Here is a 21,816-nt window from a genome sequence, read left to right as displayed (position 1 = left end):
ACAGGTCTCGACAGGCAACCGCTTGGACCCTCCATTTGATCAAGTGAAGCTCCTATGCATGAACCAGATGGCGAACCTGGGCTAGGCAGACCCTTGGATGTGATTGACATTGGAATGCGTGTCTTCTACATAGCAGCGTGGTCGGCCTTTCGTGCCGACAGCGAAGTCCTCGCCATGATTGCCTTGTACGCTGGTCTTTAAATTGCTATAAAGGCTCCAGCAACTCCTTCACTGGGATACTCATCTCCTCATCATCATCAGCTTCATTCAAGTCTTTCGTCTTCGTGCCAATAAAGTCCGCATTGTAAATATCCCGAATATAAATCTTTTTTACTTCAAACGTCTTCACACATACGCCTTCACAAACACTTTCAAGATGAGATTCACTTTGATCAGCCTTGTTGTCTCGCTCAGCGCCTCAGCCGCTTACGGGTCAACCATTGGCCCACGATCTCTTGTGGTCAGCAGAGACCCGCCCTTTTGATTCTAGCCGTGTGACAAACTCTTTAGAATCCTCGTTGACGTCTGAATTATCAATTTTAGGCACGTCACAATTCTAGTGGAACAGAGACTAACGACACCTCAATCCTCAACGGTACCGTCACCAACGGTACAGCCACAAACGGTACCTCTAGCAACGGTACCTCTATCAGCGGTCCCTCCAGCAACGGCACCTCCAGCAACGGTACCTCTGTCATTCCAAACACGAACTCAAGCAGTCCTTCGACCAATGGTACCTCTACCGTAAATGGTACCGGTATTGCATCCAAAGTCTCTATTGAGGCTAAGATCATCAAATTGGAGGCCAAGATTGCCAAATACAAAATGGAAATTGCTCATGAAGAGGATAAACTTGCTCATCTTAAAGCTAAGAAACACGACGAGGATCATGGAAAAAAGGTATGATTTCAGATCTTGATTTCTTTTGTTACCTCTAGATATGGATATTTATACTGATCTCGATTGATTCCACACCGCATCGAACAGGATGACAAAAAAAAACCGGATGAGAAGAAAAGCCACGATGAGAAGAAACCCAAACACCATGGCAAGCATGACAAAGACGACAAATCAGACCAAGACCATGCAAAGAACGGCACATCAACTGAACCGACCACCAACGGGACATCAACTGACCCCACCACCAACGGGACATCAACTGACCCCACCACCAATGGTACATCAACTGTTCCGACAACAAATGGGACGTCCACTTTACCTTGAGCAAATGGGACATCGACTGTTCCGCAAGGATCTGTTTTTTGATCGCGACCTTACCAATTCGCATTTCATGTTCTCTACTGCTGTAGCTTTGTTTGCTTCTTTCTCAGTCCACTGTACATAGATCTTCCTTTCAGTTGACTTGCTCAACTTTTACTTCACTAAACTTGTAGACCATATTCATCCTTGTTCCCCACAAATTTAATCACGAATTTTGCGTCCACAATCCGTGCTTTCAATGTCGATAAGGATTCCTGACATCATTTGTGTATGAGGGGCACTGTTCATCGTTGTGCCTAATGAGAGTGGTTTTCTTTCTACTTTCTCGTCGCCATTCGTCTACCTCAAGTTCAATGTTCTTTGAGGTAATTGTGACTTCCATCACATGATGGCGATTAGGCATAGAAATTTTCCTCTTAAAAGGCTGTCGAACGGTTAACGCTACAAAAAAGTCGTCTAGACTCCTATCATCCCATCGACTAACCCCGACATTTATTTTTTCCTGTATGTTACACATTCTAGATATGTCACCCGAAAACCAGATACAGAATCATTGGATACAAAACAAATCTCAACCATGACTAGAAACATCACTTGCCCGCCAGCAACAAAGCAGTCATCCTTTAATGAGTTTCTCTCAGATGTAGTTGAGCTTCATAACACCATGACGGTATTTGTGTAACACAACGACGTACACACACGAAGAGGTTTGAAACAAATTCAAAACAGTTTTGCTTGGGTTCAGCCTGGTCTATTCTGTTGAGCTCCCTTTGTGAGTAGAAATATGAGCATGTTAGACTCCCCAAGCGAGATCTAGTCATATGCCCCTCGCAAGGGGCGGACGTGGCCGCGCGGAGAGGGCTTAGTCAAGCTAAATAATATGACTATATACATGTCCAAGTGTGTTCCGTCAGGTTAGATGTAGTCTGGAAAGCCTATGCGAGAGTTTGTGTCTCGCAACCATGCTTCGTTGAATGTCATCATTTGAGGTTAACAGCGTAACCAATGCTCAAAAGACAACCAACTTGATTATTTGTAGTTTTTGTTACCTGATATGTTAGACCCTGTGGCAAAAGCTGGAGACGCAATGTGACCTGAAATTTGGTAAGGCAAGCCGATTCCTAGTAGACAATGGTACGATAGAAACGTTGGCGTGGCAGATGTTGTCAAGAATTCCTTTGCCAGCAAGAATATCATTCAGATCAGTCCTACGTCACATATTCTTAGAGCTACTCCACACTCTACACATATTGAAGTGCGAAGGACCAACCTGCCCGAGAAACAACCTCACCTAGACCTCAAACCAGGGTTAGCTGTCAGGTCGCGGAATCGACAGACCCCCCCATCTGCCGACTATGATAGAGTGTCGAAGTTCCTTTGAATTCCTTGTGGAGAACGGAATGGCGAACCTTGGCTTGGCAGACCCTTTCGGGTCTGGTTGGCATTGGAATGTGTCTTTGAGTGGCTCCGCCGAGTTTTCACGCCGATACCGACGTCCTCACCATTATTGCCTTACGCGCTGGTCTTTGATGGTATAAAGTGATCCGTTCAAGTTGTCAACTAGCCCCCATCGCCTTCAACAATTACATTCAACTTTACCAACTTTGTACATATTTGGATCAGATCGTGAACATCACACATACACACCTTCATCTTTATTACTTTATATCCCTACATAAAGAATTTCAAGATGAGATTCACTTTGATCAGCTTTGTCGTGTCGCTCAGCGCCTCAGCCGCTTACGGCTCGACCATTGGACCGCGATCCATTGTGGTCAGTAAAGACCCGTATGCTTTGCTTCAGCCGTGCAAATCATCCTGACATCTTAATTTCCGTCGTAGGCACCCCAGAATGCCACTGGAACAGGTGTCATCAGCGATACCGCCATTCTCAAAGGTAATTCAAGTAACAGCAACTCTGTCAGTCCAAGCAGCGACACAAGCAGTCCTTCGAGCAATGCCACCTCTACTGGTGCAGCCACCCCCTTCAAAGGTGCCATCCTTGAAGCTAAGATTGCTAAAGCAGAGGCAAAGATTGCTAAGTACAAGAAGCAAATTGCTCACGAAGAAGCTAAAATAGCTCACTTGAAAGGTGAGGGACCGGACGAAGGTCATGGAAACAAGGTTTGTGTTCGCAGCCTCAACTCTTCTATCCTGCATATCGAAATTCTAATATTGAGAGTTTACCCAAAACCTGAGACGGTAAACTGTAGTCCATTACCAAGGGTGGACGAGTAATCACGTGAGGCGAGAGGCCCGGTAGAGAGCGGGGCCAGAATACTAGAGAAGTGTGGCTTGAAGTTCTCAAGCAGAAAATTTTTTCTCTCCTTCTCTAGCTATTCTGTCCCATCTTTTCCTCTCACCTCATCGTAGAACTCGTCTAGTTTTATTTTCCTTCACTCTCATCGCGTAGCTCTCGAAAATAAAATTTTTGAGTTTTCTAGGTGGTCAAATTCTCGTATTTCACATCTATCTACTTTATCTCTCTTTCCAACAAATTTTAATAGAATCCTTTCTGGATGAATAAAGTTCAAAAAGATTTACTTATCGCAAATAAACATAAATTAGCTCAGTTATCTATAGAGAAGGACCAGGTAGAAAGAAGATCACAGCGTGTGAAAAATAGAATGTCGAAACCTAGTACGGCTGATGGCTCCGGCGGAGGAGGTCAAATCTTAGATCAGACTCAAGATCAACAAGGTCAAACGGGAAGTACGCTAGAGAGAGACAACTGTGGGAGACCGACTAGAGAACAGAGTGAAGACGTTGAAGGTGAAGAGGAAGATGCTAGCAATGATGGAGACACAGAATCAGATGTAGCGGATGTCAAACCCCTTGAACTGAAGAAGAAAGAGTTGGAGAAATTGGAGAAGAGACGACAAGAAGAACTAAGCAGAAGGGAAGAAGCTTACAATAGAGAGAGTAGACTGGGAGAAGATGAACCAGGAGTACCAATTGATGGTGTGTTTCTTAACTCAGGTCCCTTTTTTCCTTTTCGTTTCTTTATAAAAATTCTTCTGTTCTTCGATCACTCCGCATTACCTTATAGTAAGGTCCATAGGCTGCTTCATGCGCCAGAGTGAATGGCGGTGATCCTAGATGGTTTCCAAGATGCGATCAGACTTGGGTAGTGTCTTGGAAAAAGGTGCAGGCTGCTGAAGGCGCCATAGGTCACCAGCTGCTTAAAGCGCTACGTAGATGTTGGTTGGGTGTCAAAACCTAGAACCTTGCGACAAGTGCGCAACATGCCGAGGAAGTTTACGTTAGTATCTTTCCAAAGGTTTTCGCTGCGAGAGCGCGATAATGTTCGAATATAGAGAGTCTAGCTGCTCATGCGCTGGGTCATAATTCGGACATTGAAGCAGTTAAACAGAAGTCTGTTGTGCTCAAGAATGTTCTCTTTGTGAGAAGAGTGGGATTCAAGATAGTAATACTTACATATTGTTATCTTTTATTCGTCCCCGTTGCTGGCTATATCTAGCCTTCCGAGAATTACAAAGCGGAGGGAACTCAGGTAGCAAAGCCCTACTAGAAGCTTTGACCATAGCGCTGGACACCAAGAATGGCAACGAAGCCAGGAGGTTAGTCCAAGATTTCAACAACTCCTTTGGTTCAATGGTCTCGATGCAATATGACAAGTGGAATCCGAAACCTAAAGAGAAAGGTGTGACGAAGCCAGGAGGGAAAGAAAGCGACTCACGTCAATTGTTAGATTCAATTTCTGGTCGATCTAAGCAGATCAATAGTTTAAGACAAGATCCCCCTCCAGCAGCGCCTGCTCAAGTCGCGACGAAGCTTGGTTCAGTCAAAGAGAAGAAGAAGAAGCGGAAAGCGAAAAATCAAGAGAATCCCAGTGAAGATTCTTCGTCTTCTTCCGAGGATTCGATCGCTTCAGATCCGAGACCAAGACCAAAGAAGAAAGATGAGTGCCCGTCCTCCGATGACTCAGAGGTGTTGAAGCCTAAGAAAAAGAAGAAGAAAAAGTCGAAGAGGAAACCTTCAAATTCAGACAACGACTCGTCACCTTCTTCGTCAGAGAATTCTTCTACGTCGGAGGACAGCTCAGATGATTCCGATGTGGTCGACAAGGCGGAGCTAGGCTATGATGTGTCGGCTTTCGATTCAGCAGACCTCCCAGATTTACCGGACAAATGGGACAAAGGGTTTAGGAAGTTACGAGCTTATGTACCTTTGACTCTCTTCAACACTGCTCTGTTAGAAAGTTTTCATGATGAAGATGAAGAGAAGAAAGATAAAGATAAAAAGAAATTAGAAATATCCAAGAATTCTCTTAAAGCTCTAGAAAAACAACTTACGTATGGAGATTTTATAGAAATGTGTGATTTAGAAGAGAGGTATGCGAGAGAAATCTATGGTTTGGAGACGTATGCCAATTATGTTGTGAAACATAAGAAGATTGTATCTGATTTGAAGAAACAATATAATTGTTGGATGATCGGACTACGTTATCACTTGAAGATCAGAACTGTCATTTTCAGAAGGAGAAAGTTGATTAAAACTAAAGTCAAAGGCAAGACGATATTGAAGGATATAGTTAAGATACCTGATGGAGTGCAACAATCGGTAGTGGATAAAGCCAGATTCGCAGCGGATAGAGCTGGAGATTTGCAATTTGTAGACAATCCTTATGCCCAAGGAGGTCCGAAATACGGGTTTAGTTTTTCAACGGGTAGGCAGGTGGTGACGCTAGCTCCCGTGGTAGTTGAAAAGGTAGTGGAGTCGTCTACGTCAGTCCAGCGCGGGAAACGAGGTGGAGGCAGTTTTAGAAAACCGTATGTTAAGAAGAACAACTTCTCCCAGAACCGGTACAATAAGAACAATAATGTGGGGGAAAACCTTAATGGTTAGTTGTAGGACTTCTATGATTTGTTCGGAGTGGTCTGAGGACTAACACTTTTTCGTTTTCATTTCTCTGGTACAGCAGGGGGAGATTCGCATCATCCGGGCCCCTCATCGTCCTTTCCAACCCAAGCGTTGAAGCCTTATTATCATAAGAACGCTAAACAAGGACCAGCCGGACAGGGTTCGGCAGCGACGAAACCTACAGAAAATCAAAACGTGTAAGTTTTCTCTCTGCAGAAAGCAGCTGTTGGTGAAGTTTTTCTGACATAAGCTTGATGTGATTTGGTTGGCCCATTTGGATTTCCGTGTACTGTGTGGGAACATTGGGGACGGATGTGATGATGTTGCCTGATTTCTAACCTTTTCTTGTTGTCATATAAACCTCTGTGATACATAGTACGTTGTGAATTTGAAATCAACAAATAGAAGAAGTATAGTTTCTGAGAAAGAAAATTTGTTTCCTTTAGTCGTTCTACCACTCTAGGGATACCTCCTTGAGTTTGCCGAGAGATTTTGTAGAGTCAAGAGATCTTGTGTTCGAAGGAGGTGATCGAGAGAGAGAGAGATCAGAGGAATCGAGTGATATCACCTCGGATGAGGAAGAGAAGGAAGCTGTAGTGCGGAAGTCGAAAGAACCAATACCTCTTTGGCAAAGGAAGATATTCGCCGTGCCGGTACAAAATATGTGGCCGGCGCCAGTCTCATGTAAGATGGTAATCGCTGAGTGGGCTGAATTGATGAAGGAGGTAGGGTTAGAAAGAGATATACCTTATATCACCGATGGGTTCAAGAACGGATTTTGCCTTGGGATACCTCAACATCAGATTGAAGGTGTTTCGTGGTACACGCCGGAGAATCATCGATCAGCAAGTTTAGCTAGAGATCAGATAGAAATTACTTTAGCAAAAGAACTCCGGGCTGGTAGAATCGCCGGACCATTTACTCACGAGCAAGTATTCCAACAATTCGGGTTCTTCAGAACAAATCCGATGGGAAGTGCGGTGAACGGAGATGGGTCAATCAGGATGGTCAACGACTTGTCATTTCCGAAAGACAAAGGAGGAGTTCCTTCTGTAAATTCTTTTGTAAATAAGTTGAATTACGGAACTTACTGGGATGATTTCGATAAGGTGGCTTTATTCTTTCAAAATAACCCAGGAGAATGGGAACTAGCGATATTTGATTGGCAGAAGGCCTATAGGCAGTTACCATTGCACCCTAGTCAGAGACGGTTTTTGTGTATTATTGATTTCTTGGGAAGGATTTGGGTAGATTTAGCGATTGGTTTCGGTGGTGTGGCGAGCTGTGGGGTATTTGGAGCCCCAGCACACGTGTGGAAAATCATCATTGAAAAGATCCTCAACTTCCCGATGATTTTTAGGTGGGTAGACGATAATTTGATATTTCGATGTCCAGGCCAGCTCGCGTCATTGGCGGATGTGACAACGTTAAGCAATAGTTTGGGTGTACAGACTAATCCGGCGAAGAATCATGAATTCGCGTCTGAACAACGTTATGTGGGTTTCATTTGGAATGGAAGAGATCATACTGTCAGACTTCCAGAAGAAAAGTTAAGAGAAAGAAAGCAACTCATTGTGGATCTACTTACGATTACAGAACCTTGGGCATTCAACACCATAGAAAGTTTTTTAGGGAAGTTGGTTCACACAGTTTACATCGTTCCGCACATGAAGGCTTATATGAGGTCCTTTTATAAGTGGCTCAAGGAATGGGTGAATAAATCAGCGTTACGCCATACACCAGATTATGTTAAGCCAGACTTAGAGGAATGGAAGAGGTGTCTTTTCTCTTTTAACTCACGCGTTCTAATACCTTCCCCACGAGCAGAAGAAGTGGGGTGGGTAGGGGATGCTTCCTCCTCCTTCGGAATAGGAATCCTGATTGGAGAGAGATGGGCATGTTTCGAGTTTGTAGAAGATTGGCAAATGGTAGGCCTGTCGGAAGGCAGAAGGTCAATCGCTTGGGCTGAGACTCTGGCGATTCGATTAGGTTTGGTGGTGCTAAGCAGGTTGAGACATGTCGGAGGAAAGAAGTTCATTGTCTGGACGGACAATACAACATCCCAATCAACAGTTAGAAAGCGAAAATCGAAAGATGAGAATGTAAATGAAGAATGGAAATACATACAGCGTCTACTTACGTCCTTAGCCTGTGATATCGACGCGAGACGAGTGATATCAAACGATAACGATGCTGATGGGCTGTCAAGGGGCTGGATCGGAGATCTGATGTGGTTCAATGAGGTTATCGTAGAAGTTCCTCAAGACTTAACGTTGCTGCTGAGGCAGGTATTCCCCCCAAAGAAGAAACAAGAGCTCCCACTCGTCTGAATAGATCTTGATGTAAGTGGTACAGTCGTAGAATGTTGCGAATGGATTTGACTGACGTTCTGGCGTGTTAGCAGGATGCAGAGCTTGAAAGTACTGAAGAAGGTGACGAATCTTTTTGGAGCCTTCAAGAAAAACGCGTTAGGAATCGATGACTCAGAGATAGATGAAGTGAAACAACATTACTTACGAGGCGCTTGGGGGAACGGTACTTTGAAGAGCTATAATTCAGGAGTAGTAAAACTTTTTCGTTTCGCCAAGGTGAAAGGGATTCCTAGAGAAAGTCTTCTGCCGATATCTCCGAGTTTGATGAAGAAGTTTGTAGTCTGGGGTTCGAAAAGGAGCATTGAAAAGGCAGAGAGTGATGAATCAGTAAAGTATTCAACGCTAAAGTCTTATATCGCTGGGATCAAAGCATGGCATCTATATCATGATGAGACTTACCCAACGGAGGTTGATGAAGCGGTGAAAGCCTTATTGAAGGCATCGAGGATGGTGGAGGCACAGTTTAACTTGGTCGAGAAGAAACGGCCTCCGGTGCTCTTGGATGATCTGGTAGTCCTGTTAGAGGTACTGCCGAATTCAGGGGAGATAGGAGTTGCTCGATTGACGGTCGCTTTGATGGCTTTCTGGGGAACAGCAAGGTTGGGAGAACTTATCTCAGATGACCCGAAGAAGCGTTTACCGAGATGGGATGATGTGGATTGGTCAGAAGACAGGTCGTTGGTGACGATTGCTTTACATAACGCGAAAACAGCAGGACCAGGAGAGGTACAATCGATTATCCTACATAGACAAAATTCTCTGTTAGATCCGGTATCAATGCTAGAAGATTGGTTTGCCTTGCGTCCTAGGAAACCAAGCGAAGAGATCTTCTCGGTGATGGTTGGAGAGAGAAAGAAACGGCTGGGAAAACAAGATACGATCAAGAGCTTACGTGCGATTTGGAATGGAAGACGTCCAAAATCGAGACAGTTACTTCATGGCCACTCCTTCAGGATAGGAGGAGCGTCGTTGCTTTGGAACTTAGGAGCGTCGAGAGAAGAAGTGATGAAGAGCGGCCGGTGGGCCTCAGATACGTATTTGATTTACCTTAGGAAATTTTCAGAGAGGGAGTTGAAGAAAACTAAACAGTTGCTCCTAGAGCTGAGATGGGAAGAGAAGTATGAAGAAATATGAGTTGGTGAAGTTCGAACGGACATGACACACTTCTTGTGATGTATAACCTGGAAAATTTTTTCAGAGCGCCAAGCTTGGCAGGAGGCTGCATACGTTGCTCTTCTATCGGCGAACTTTATTGATAGATTTGCAATAGAGTCATTGTACAGATCAGTACAAGCAGATCTTCATAGAAATACAGCTTACCATGTATATGAAACTTTAATTATTTCAACTGTTGAACGCGTGGTGTGTGGCTCACAGAGGACCGAGGAATGGGGCTTCTCTGGCTCACGGCTCTTATCCCCTGTGAGTTGAGGGGAAGAGAAGCCTCCTCGGGTTCTTTGTTATCACCCCGGAGGGGCAGGAGATACCCGGAGATAGACATCTATCTCCGGGGCCTGCTCTTCCGGGGCATACCCCCACACCACCACATAGTAAACAAATTATTAAGTAGTGGTTACAAAGAATCAAAGGAAAGTTACTCATTCTTTGGGAACATCTACAAGTCAGGATTAATAATTAACATATTAATCTTGACATAAATGAAATTGAGTTATCATGAACTCATTTACACATTACACCTGAGAGTAGTGGATTGAGAGTTTACCCAAAACCTGAGACGGTAAACTGTAGTCCATTACCAAGGGTGGACGAGTAATCACGTGAGGCGAGAGGCCCGGTAGAGAGCGGGGCCAGAATACTAGAGAAGTGTGGCTTGAAGTTCTCAAGCAGAAAATTTTTTCTCTCCTTCTCTAGCTATTCTGTCCCATCTTTTCCTCTCACCTCATCGTAGAACTCGTCTAGTTTTATTTTCCTTCACTCTCATCGCGTAGCTCTCGAAAATAAAATTTTTGAGTCCCACCCACCGTCCCAGGGGAAGAGAAGCCTCCTCGGGTTCTTTGTTATCACCCCGGAGGGGCAGGAGATACCCGGAGATAGACATCTATCTCCGGGGCCTGCTCTTCCGGGGCATACCCCCACACCACCACATAGTAAACAAATTATTAAGTAGTGGTTACAAAGAATCAAAGGAAAGTTACTCATTCTTTGGGAACATCTACAAGTCAGGATTAATAATTAACATATTAATCTTGACATAAATGAAATTGAGTTATCATGAACTCATTTACACATTACACCTGAGAGTAGTGGACTCCTCTCTTGTCTTCGCCGCATCAATCAGGATGACAAGAAAAGTCATGATGACAAAAAACCCAAACATCACGCCAAGCCTGGCAAAGACAACGACAAGGTAGCCCACCCGAAGAACGGGACAACAATTGATCCGACAGAAAACGTGACATCAACTGATCCGACAGCAAATGGGACATCAGCTGATCCAACAGTCAACGGGACATCAACTGATCCCACGATGAATGGGACATCAAGTGTTCCGGCCATGAACGCGCAATCAACCGTTTCATCCACTGTAGAGGAATGAGTCTTCACTCAACGGATCTGTTTCTTAATCACAATATTACCAGTTCATCACTCGTGTTCTCAATTGCCCTAGCATTTACTCTTCTTTTCAAGTTCATTAGATATGAATGTTTCTCCTAGTTGACTTGCTCAACTCTTCTTTCAACCAACGTTGTAGACTACATTTATCTTTGTTTTTGCAAATTCTCATCATTGTATTTTGCTCACTCAATCCATGCTTCCACCGGACAAAGGTTGATCAGATCAAGATGCTGAGCATTTGTGTGTGATCAGCACTCCATAATCACGTGTCACCTTTTTATTTAGCATCATTGGTCTACTTCCCCATCCTGGCATTGTTTGGGCTTATGTCACTTCACGCTAGTCTACCATGTCTTTGATTCCTCGGTTGATCGGAGGCACAGGGTTCTTCAGGACCTCGACTTTCATCACTTTGTTAGATGTATCTCTGACAATGCAACCTGAGAGTCTTGAGATGTTAGCTAATCACTCATCTATACTAGTTTTCATCTGTTTTGATTTCTTTTCTATATTCTGCATTTTATTGGGTGGTATTTTGGGTTCTCATATATCTTATCCTTGTGCTTTTGATTTATATCACTTCTTGGGAATCAAATGACACTGGTTCCAGATCATCTTGATTCACAACTCACTCATGATATCAATCATGATACCCCAAATTTTTGATGTTCTATTATCTATTCTTTGGCCAATACTCCTCAGGAAGGACCAGAAGGGCAATCATCCCGCCCTTGAATTACCTACTGTCAAGGCTTGATGGGTCGGGGAGGAGATGCAAGAGCCCAAAGGGTCCCCTTCAGTAAGGTTTAGATTGCTACGTGAGGAGCAAAGCATCTCATCGGGCAAGCTATCAAATAAACATTTTACTCACTACAAGCATAAGTCCGACGTAATCTTATAAATAGCTCAGAACATTTATCAGACCCTGTGGCAAAACAAGTGACGAAATAGAGAAGGAATGTGACCTGCAATCTGGCAAGGCAAGCCCACATTCCCCATAGATAACCATGATGAATAAATTCGCCCATCCCTCAAAGCACGGTGAGCTCACAGAAACGATTTGGACCCTCATTCGCTGAGTATGAATTTCATGGAGGTTCAGACGACGAACCTGGGCTAGGCATAGTTTTTTGGGTGTGGTTGCTGTTGGATTGGGTGACTTGGCCAACTTTCCATGCCGATAGTGACGTCCTCGTCATTATTGCCTTTTACGATGGTCTTTGACCTGATATAAAAGACCTCCATCGATTCCTTGGGTGTGCCTCTCATCGAATCATCCATTCATCCTCGCCTGCAATCTCATTCAAGTTTTCCAACTTTGTACATAGTCCAATCAGATTGTATACTTGGCTCATACATAGCTCTACTTCTCTTATTTCGCACGTCTTCACACATACGCCTTCACAAAAACTTTCAAGATGAGATTCACTCTGATCAGCCTCGTCGTCTCGCTCAGCGCCTCCGCCGCTTATGGTTCGACCATTGGTGTCAGTAGAGCCTTGCGAATTTTGTTTTGGCCGTATGACACAGAGAATTGATTCTGACGTGTATTGTTCAATATAGGCACGAAAAGCTTCTGATGTGCAGACAAGTACTCCAGCTCTCAACGGCACCAGTAACAGCAGCTCCATCATTCCAGCGACCAACGCAACCTCCAACGTAAATGGAACCTCTAGTGTAAACGGAACCTCTGGTGCAAATGGCACAGCCACCCCAACCAAAGACACCATTCAAGCGAAGATTACTAAATTGGAGACCAAGATTGCAAAATACAAGAAAGAAATTGCTCATGAAGAAGAGAAACTTGCTGCCCTCAAGGCCAAGAAAGAAACAGAGGGTCACGGAAAAAAGGTATGTTTTCAGATCTTACATCTTTTTTGTTTTTCTTCTTCTTCTCATCTTCAATTTTTTTGACTGATATCGGATTAATTAGGATGACAAGAAATCCCCTGATGACAAGAAAAGTCCTGATGACAAGAAAAGCCACGATGACAAGAAACCTAAAGACAGTAAACCTAAAGACGGTAAACCCACCAAAGACGCCGACAAATCAGCCAAGAACGGCACATCGAGTGATCCTACAACAAATGGAACATCAACTCTTCCAACAACCAATGGGACCTCATCTGTTCCGGCACTGAATGGAACATCAACTCTTCCCCTAACCACTTAAGTAAGCGAGGAACAAGAGAGCCTCCCGGCCTTTTAGCTCATGTTCAGCTAGTTTAAATGCTGCCAACAACACCTGATCGCCTTAAACCACCTGTCATTGAATTTTCTCCTTTCTAGTTCGCATTTCATGTTCCCTACTGCTGTAGCCTTGTATTCTTTTCATCTCATTCGACACGGATATTTCTTTTTCAGTTGACTTGTTCAGCTCCTGTCTTTCACCAAAATTGTAGCCCGCATTTATCTTAGTCTTTGGCTTCTTCGCAATTGAAGTTTGCGTTTTGAATTCGTGCTCTCACCCTAAATATCAGATGGACATCCCGTGCCTCTTGAGCGGCTTTTCTTTCTACTTCTTGATCTGTAACCTTCCCCCCACACTCATACCTGGCAGCCACACCTGGTACATACTCCTCAGTTGAGTTGGAGGTCGGATGTTATTGAAAATAGACTCTAGAGATGGTATTCACTGCTGCGTTGACAGCTGCAAAGACCTGGACCATTTTCAACTAGCCCGATGTCCAATTACCCCTGACTACATTGTCATTGCAAAACTCTACCTTACACCAAAGGCAGATTATTGTGACTTCAATCTATTCATCACCCAGCACTTGTCTTGACGACCATAAGCTCAGAGCACAAGAGTGTGGACGCAACACCCAGGAGCATGTTGTCACTTACGACTTCTTGAGAACTCTATCTACTGAATCTCGGGAGTCTTACAAATCAGTGAGCCAAGCTTTAAATCATGCTCATCATGTAATATTATTTGCATACATCCTCAGGAATTGTGCAAGAGTTGGTCCCTTGCCAAAATGTTTCATTCCAGGTGATCCTGATCCATATCATCATTTCTCTCAAGATTGAATAAACATGAAATCACGAATTAAACAACAACGTCTAATCCTTCTTCTATCGTAGTCTCTGGTTTTACTGCAACCTCTGTTGAACTTTTTGGTAGAAGAATCGCAAAAGTAAGGAAAGAGGTATGACCACGTGACATCAAAGCCGGTTTACAAGTTTCAAGAAAAGTAGTCGTGCCAGATTTAACAGATGTTGATTTATTCGAACTTATTCCATCCTTGGCTATGTCCTGTTGACCATTCAGCGGGGTGGATGCATCCAAAACAGGCGTATCAGGTGAGTCATCATTCCTTGATCGTTTTTTCGTCAAAGGTTCTGTTGATATATTCTCAAGCTCTTCAGTTGATGGTTGTTCATCTTCATTCGTAGTAGTATTAACTGCTTCTCTGCGTTTTTTCGCTTCTGCAATTTGTCGATCACGTCTTAATTCCTTCTTCTTTTCAACTTCCTGGATCCGTGTCACTGCACTAGCGACTGTTGGCATTGGAATGGAAACGGGCTCATGGGTTCGTAATAGGGTTTCAAACATGGTGATCTCCGAGAAACCAAGAGCTTGTAGGGTTTGACAAGTTTTTTGAACTTGTTCCATACAAGGCGAGAAACAGCAGATACGAGACGTGTACACTCTCTGAACAAAGAAGGATGGCAAAGATTAGGACATTGGATGGCCGGGACATCGACAAAGTTTACTTACGTTCATCACTCGTTTCGCGTCCGCTAGAGCATCCCATGGAGCAGGTAAGTCCAAAAAGATCGCGTCAACCTGGTTTCCTTGAAGATCGCCAAATCCATTTTTGATCACATTCCGATGTTCTAGCCGAATTGGACCCCCTTCACTAGATAGTAGTCCATGCGATTTAAACTCGGCTCTATCATAGAAATCTTGGTCAGTGTCTGAAGAGCAGAATGGATCTCAATGAGACATGGTTGACTGACTCGGCTTTCAAAAAACGTTCTTCGTGAAACTCAAATGAGAAAAGTTTTCCTTCATCCCCGATTGTTCGAGCGACCGAATGTGAAAAAGATCCAGATCCAGTACCTAGGTAGAAGAACGCGTGGAAAGAGAAAAAACATGAGGATCTCAGATGAAAAGATAATGTTGAAACTTCAATCTCACCAGCTTCAATAACAATTGAACCGGGTTTAAGATCAAGTTGACCCGTAACATAAGCAATATCAGGTAGATATAAAATTTGAGTCCGATGTGGTAATGCAAGTGTCCTGAAAGAACCCAAGAATAGAGGATCAAGAGTCGAAATCAAAGAATGAGAGAAAAACCAAAGTAAAGTAAAGTGTTTTGTTAGAGCCAAAAGTGATCTCTGGACGAGCAGGTATGAAAACTTAATTCAAAAACCTGCTACCTTCATTAAATGAATCTTACACAAGTATATATATAATTGATATTGAGGTTTACCACAACTCCGGTGTTGGTCTTAAAAGATAAGTAAAACCTTTTTTATTTTTACTGGTGAACTAGAAATTCCAAAAAAAAGATGTACAATTAATCCATCAATTGAAAAAAAGGGTTCGATTTGATCAAAAGGAATGGAAGAGAACTTACTTTAGAACCAAATCGAATTCCTATCATTTCATCATGAGGAAATTCACCAAATTTCGATCTCAAGATTTTACCAGGACATACCACGATGGATGATAGATTATCTCTAGACTAAATAAACATCATCATTAATCGAAGATGTCCTTGTAAGAGTGAGTGAGAATATGAAAAGTTTGATGTTGATGAACTTACATGATAAACGATGAGGATATCACCAGCTTGAATCTTTGATCGATTTGATGAAAAGATTGAATTACTTTCTTTCATTTTTGTCCTTCTTTGTCTTGAGATCCGAGAAAGTGTACAAGAAGTTCAATGAAAGAATGGATTTGCAAACTCGATGGTTCTTTTTTCTCCGATTTGGTTGACAGCGCATTCAGGCTAGTCAGAAACTAAGGGGGTTTTATCCCTAACCTATGTACATAACACTAAGGTCCTCTTTAATCTCCAAGACACAATTTCTCGTTTTGACCACTTCCAGACTGCCAGTCTTCTCAACTTCAACAGCCAACTTCAACCAATTCAAATAGTTAATCTCAATCATGTCACCTTCTATCTCTATCCTAGTCTCTACCTTTCATCCTTTCTCAACTATCTCATTCTCTTTACCTCAATCTACTTCAATCTCAAGCTTACCTCACATCCTTAGTCCAATCTTATCAATCGATCAACAATCATTATCAACTTCGTCTGGACGTTCTATCAATCCTTCTACTACTGGTCAACTTTTCGACTTGAATTTAGGTCAAGATGCTCGATTCATTCAACTTCGTTTGGTCCCTAAAGTTTTGGGTGGAAAGGGGGGTTTCGGTAGTCAATTGCGAGCTGCTGGTGGTCGGATGAGCTCTCAAAAGGTATTTCCAGCCATCAGAGCTTCTTTATGCTCAAAACACTCATAATCCTTTCACATCTTCTTGTGATGCTCGATTAGACTCAAAACAACGACTCATGTCGAGATTTGACAGGTAGAAGGCTTTCAACCATCAAGGAAGCCAAAAAGTAAGACAAAGCTCACTCACCTCAGATTCCTCCCGTCTCCAATGGTCAATTTCAACTCTTCTGATATATTTCCCTTTCTATCTAGACTTGCCGCCGCGATTGCATCTGAACCCGAACGTCTAGCAGCTCAACGACGCGAAAACGAAGCCAAATTAGTCGCTTTGAATGAAGAAATCGCTCGACTAGATTCTCTTGTCAATGGAACTGATGAAGGCAATGTACGCAAACGAAGATTAAACGATAGTAAAGAATTAGAACAATCAAAGGAAGGAATTGAAAAAGTCAAGAGTGCGGTAGCTATGGCGATGTTAAAGAAGAAGAAGAAAGCTAAACTTGCAATTGCTGGTTCAGGGAAGGATCAGAAGAAATCAAATGAGTTATCAGTAGTTGAAGAAGATGAGGAAGTTCAAGCTGGATCTTCTAAAGACCCAGTGGTCGTCTCTGATCCTATCTCTACAACCGAAGAAGTCGCTTCAATCACAATTGTCGAACCAAGTACCATCGTCTCGAATGCTGTGGAAGAACCTACTGTTGTCGCTCCCGAAGTTTCCAACAATTCAACAGAACAAGCCACAAACATACCGTCCGAGGTTGATATCACAAATGACGTCTCGGCTATCGGTGCTGCCACCAAGGATCCTGTTACTACTGAAAATGCCGATGTCAGTACAAGTGATATTAAAGCTAGTAAACCTACACGAGCACCAAGGAAACCTCGTCATAAAGCGTCTCGAAAGGCCTCCAAATGATATCTGGTCATCATCTTATTGTTTTGAAGTTCCATGTAATCTTATCATTCTTCACTTGTCTTTTTGCAGATTTTTCTTTTCTCAACTTCAATCCAAATTCGTGTCATACTCGTGTTGGATACACTAAATAGTACCACTATCAAATGAGCATGGGCGCGTGCAATACATCACTGTGAGTATCTTTGGAGCATGCATAGTGTCACGACATATCAGCAGTAGAGTGTACTTGCCATGGCACTGGAGATGACCACACAAAACCTTGTGGTATTCCGTTCTGCATTTCCCATCAACCTTTAGTATACATGAGCCTTCGAAAAGTTTCCACGTGGCTTGTTGTACCATTCTGAAAGGTGCATTGCCATCATCATCACTATGGATTTGTCAAGAAGTAATCATGTTTGTGTCAGCTGGTTGAGATATAGAGACTCATTTTATATTCTCGAGCTCACAGCTCTCTCATGCCTTGCCTAGAACTCCATCTTCCAGGTAATCCTTTATAAGTTTGTTGCCATGGGGTGGCCCTGGTGGGAGCCTGCATATATTACATGCCTGTATGTTACAATATCAGCTTGAATTTCCAATCCACTTCAGATCCCAGGGGAGTATGGAAGAGCTGTGACTCTGTGTCTTGCCTGTGCCCACATTTTCTCAGCTCATTACTCAATCTCAACATGAATATATCCAATTGCCACAATTTCTCTGGATGTACACTCATTTTGGCTTGTATTGTAAGTTTCAAATCATCCTTGTGACATCATATGCACTTTGCAATCTGATATTGAGATCTACAAGAAGAAACATGCATATGACAGGTACAAGTATAAAAGATCTCCATACCTTATTGCCTCAAATTGAAAATAGACAGTCAACATATGCAGGGCAAGTTGCGCAGAGTACTTCAGTGAGGGCACAAACTGAACAGAATATGATGTGAAATGGTGCAGTACCCAAAATCTCAGTGACCACTGTGATGTAGGCATGTGAAGTACTTATTCCACCTAACAAAAGGTCCCGGCCCTCAGACTCAGTACAGGTGCAGATACACATTGCAGGCTGCTACTCTAGTAGGGACTGAGTGGCAATTAAAATTAGGGTGGTACTTGTATCAATGTGATATATATTGGAAGCATTTACTCCACAAGACTGTGTGTGTCACATCAGTCGCAAACCCAGCCAGGGCTGCGGTATAATAAGGCAACAGCATTCTTTTTGAATGGCAAACACATGGAGCAAGTTGTGGGGAAACATTGTGGTGTTTCACACAGCAATTTTGAGACTATATTTTAGTTGAGTTTGACAGATCAATAACATGTTCCAGTATCTGTGAGTCTATACTCCACCTGCTTTCTGCACATGTTTTGTTGGCCTGGGTGACATATCTTCAGCATGTGTAATAGAAACTTGCCTGAGATGATATTCAAATGATCTAACCCCTTTCTTGATTTTTCCAAATCAAATCCATCCACAGTTTCCATTCAAAATCATACCAAGATTTTCCACTTCAAAACTTTCATTCCATATGAAGTTTATTGTTCTCCTGTCAGTTTTGTTTGTCTCTCTTGAGAAAGTATACTCAGCCCCCAGCTTTGGCAATCATGAAATTGTAGAAGTAGGATCTCAAATCATAGAAGGAGGGCCTGAAATCTTAGAAGAAGGGCCTGAAATCATAGAAGAAGGGCCTGAAATCATAAGAGAATGCCCTACAATCATAGAAGAAGGGCCTGGAATCATAGGAAAATTGCCTCAAATCCCAGAAGAAGGGTCTGAAAGTTTTGATTCATCAAGATGGACTGATGGAGAATTTCAGACAGAACTATCACCCATAGATAGAATTACCAAGGATCCTCTTGGACGTAACTATAAGATGAAAAAATCCAAATTGCTTAGCATTGGCAAGTTTGTGACTTGGTATAAGCAAACTTCTGTCAAAAGATGGACAAGGATCTATGATGTTGCAAAAAAGGTTTCTGGTGAATCAAAGGATTTCACCAATGTTCAAGGGGTGATTGATATAGTCCTTAGCCTTGGAGACCATGGTTCCCCTCCTTCTCCAGAAATGATTTGGAGAAAATTGATCACACCCACTTATGATGCACTTCAAGATGATTCACTCAGTGAAATGGAAAGGATGTGGGCTGTTGGGGTACTTTCATATGGGAAAAGTCGGATTCCAGAGAAAACATTCAAAGAAATTCCACCTGGCTCACAGCTTGGCTTATCAGACATGACGGGCCGGGGGGAATTTGATTTGACTCTACTAAAAGGTCAGGCATTCATCATTTTGGAAATTGGGTTCTTGATCTATGATATCTGAGTCTTTATTTGCTGCATAGATTTTGACTTGGCAACTTTGGTTCACCAGAAATTGGGGCTATCCCATGGGCCAGGTCAATTGTCATATCCAAGTGAGCAATGCTGCATTTTTTACATTGGTGATGGAAGGGTCTGATCATAATCTTTTTAAAATAGCCATACATGAAGCCATTCAACGGGAATCACTAATATACTCTCTCAAACAAAAGATTTCAAGCAAATCTCATGATACTTCACCTGAGTTTGACAACATCTTTGAATGTTTCATCAACTTTCCAGTCACAATAAAAAAGAAGAATCTTGTGTCATTGAAAGAGAAATTCACAAAATACGTGGAAAAATATCCAATTCCCAAGAAAGATCCCAGTGGTATCCTGGAGGAACATTGTATGGATGAGATAATATCTCATTTGACCACACTTCTGCAAGACAGGCCACCTTTGCTTGAGGAAATTCAGGGGATTTTTGGCCTCTGGAAAAAGACAGAGTCCTAGTTGTGTTAAAGATGAGCCCCACACCAAAAACTCTGTGTAGTAGTTGTCCTGTGATACCACAGACAGCTCCATCTTTCATTGGGTGATACATTGCTCCTCTTGAGATCAATTGAACATGGAAATCCCCTTGTTTTATGTTGAAATCTTAACCTATTTGTCCTCCTTGCTACTATTGAGATCAATCAAGAATATTAATTTGAACCCAATTTACCTTTGTTTGATTTAATGTTCAGTTTACATTTGATTTTACTTTGAGTTGATCTTTTTCTCTATACTATCTTTACTGCCATTTTTACATGAATTCCTTTGTTTTTGACCCTCATCATCATAAAATGTCCTGGTTCCCACTCCTTCATCATGAATCTGATGAAGCCACTCTTGGGTCTTCCATATCGGCTCCCCAATGTTACCAGACCAGTTCAACTCACATACTTCACTATTTCTGTGGTCCAGGTGACACCAGGGGTCGGGTTTCAGCTCTTGCCAAGGTGATAATTCAACAATTGAGAGATATTGATGAAATTTGCAAGAACAGACTGAGAATTTGTGTTTTGTATTGAAAGTCATGAAGGGTATTGTCAACACCCCAGATTTGTCTACAAACCAGGGTACAGCAAGTACATAAATTATGATCAGATACACCACAACTGGTCTTCAGCAGTTTGTTTCCAAATCTGTGCCTGTATGGAAAAAACCTTATCAAGCATCAATGAAGAATGGATACTAATGACTCAATGTCAAATTTATCTGGGAGGAGTTCAGTTCAGATTAGACTCTTCTATGTTATTTACTATCAATGTCCTTGGTTTTCCCTTGTCATTCATTCAATATGAATGGCTATTTACAAATTTTTGGATTTTATGGCTCTACAGAGGCTGTTTCTGTAAGGTACAGTAAGTTCTTGCCGTACCATACTGAGTTGTTCACTACATTAATCTTCCCATTACGGTACAAAATTGTCTGCCTCTGAGCATAGACAAGCCGCGCCAAAGGCAAAGAGGCAACAACTATAGAAACATCAAACAAAAATATATTTCTTGATTCTAATACAATTTTTGTCTAGTTTCAAAGACAGCAATGAATATCATCATGATGACAAATGATTGGTCTAGAATCTTCACAGATTTCAAATCCTCAAAAAGGCCAGAGAATTTTTGATAGTGCATTGCAAGGCATACAAGGTCCTTCCTATGATTGAACTTGTTCTACATCATGAATATTTTTGAGACTTTCTGGAGTTCAACTTGAAGTGCCTGGCTGATCATTTTTGCGAGATTATGATTATTGTTGTGTAGTGTGAGGAGGCAAGAGTTTGGAAAAGTGGGATCAAGTAAATACTCAACAAATTGTCCTTTTGGCCCCACTAGCTTAAATTTCAGAATCTTCAATAAAGTAGAAACCTAGTTCTGTTGTCAAGATGGTTCACTGCTTCTTTGACTCAAGCTTGGTTTACTGTCCCAAGCCCATACAAGCTCTTGGGTCTAAACATTGTGCTTCTCCTCAACTTTCTATGTCAAAAATACATGTAGATGTGATAGAATTGGTAAAGGAGATTAAATTTTTCAGAAAAGATCAGAAAATCACTGGTTTTCTCCAAAATGATATGCATGGTTTGCCCT

General features: G+C 42.4%; 5 protein-coding genes across 5 annotated transcripts; 4 read left to right on the top strand and 1 right to left on the bottom strand.

Annotated features, from left to right (window-relative positions):
* Window positions 1–376: 376 nt before the first annotated feature.
* On the top strand, window positions 377–1,224 carry MELLADRAFT_110536 (uncharacterized protein; the record flags this gene model as incomplete). Its single annotated transcript, XM_007414770.1, has 3 exons — window positions 377–460; window positions 544–900; window positions 988–1,224. The coding sequence occupies 3 exons, from the start codon at window positions 377–379 to the stop codon at window positions 1,222–1,224; spliced, it is 678 nt and encodes a 225-aa protein (XP_007414832.1).
* Window positions 1,225–12,472: 11,248 nt separating this feature from the next.
* MELLADRAFT_110534 (uncharacterized protein) lies at window positions 12,473–13,227 on the top strand (the record flags this gene model as incomplete). Its single annotated transcript, XM_007414771.1, has 3 exons — window positions 12,473–12,541; window positions 12,618–12,905; window positions 12,988–13,227. 3 exons carry the CDS (start codon window positions 12,473–12,475, stop codon window positions 13,225–13,227), a joined length of 597 nt encoding a protein of 198 aa, XP_007414833.1.
* Window positions 13,228–14,523: 1,296 nt separating this feature from the next.
* Window positions 14,524–15,753, bottom strand: MELLADRAFT_27169 (uncharacterized protein; the record flags this gene model as incomplete). The annotated part of the gene is made up of 6 exons (XM_007414673.1): window positions 14,524–14,708; window positions 14,766–14,953; window positions 15,021–15,123; window positions 15,202–15,305; window positions 15,499–15,557; window positions 15,646–15,753. Coding segments are annotated over 6 exons (747 nt in total), but the record flags the coding sequence as incomplete, so codon positions are not given.
* Window positions 15,754–16,146: 393 nt separating this feature from the next.
* MELLADRAFT_72876 (uncharacterized protein) lies at window positions 16,147–17,528 on the top strand (the record flags this gene model as incomplete). The annotated part of the gene is made up of 3 exons (XM_007414772.1): window positions 16,147–16,496; window positions 16,574–16,641; window positions 16,727–17,528. The coding sequence occupies 3 exons, from the start codon at window positions 16,185–16,187 to the stop codon at window positions 17,388–17,390; spliced, it is 1,044 nt and encodes a 347-aa protein (XP_007414834.1).
* A 1,381-nt stretch (window positions 17,529–18,909) lies between these two features.
* MELLADRAFT_66661 (uncharacterized protein) lies at window positions 18,910–20,197 on the top strand (the record flags this gene model as incomplete). The annotated part of the gene is made up of 2 exons (XM_007414773.1): window positions 18,910–19,533; window positions 19,913–20,197. 2 exons carry the CDS (start codon window positions 18,910–18,912, stop codon window positions 20,195–20,197), a joined length of 909 nt encoding a protein of 302 aa, XP_007414835.1.
* Between the last annotated feature and the right edge of the window lie 1,619 nt (window positions 20,198–21,816).

The sequence above is a fragment of the Melampsora larici-populina genome (assembly GCF_000204055.1).
Source record: "Melampsora larici-populina 98AG31 unplaced genomic scaffold MELLAscaffold_45, whole genome shotgun sequence".
Taxonomy (NCBI): Eukaryota; Fungi; Basidiomycota; class Pucciniomycetes; order Pucciniales; family Melampsoraceae; genus Melampsora; species Melampsora laricis-populina.
This window is presented reverse-complemented; position numbering and strand designations above follow the sequence as displayed.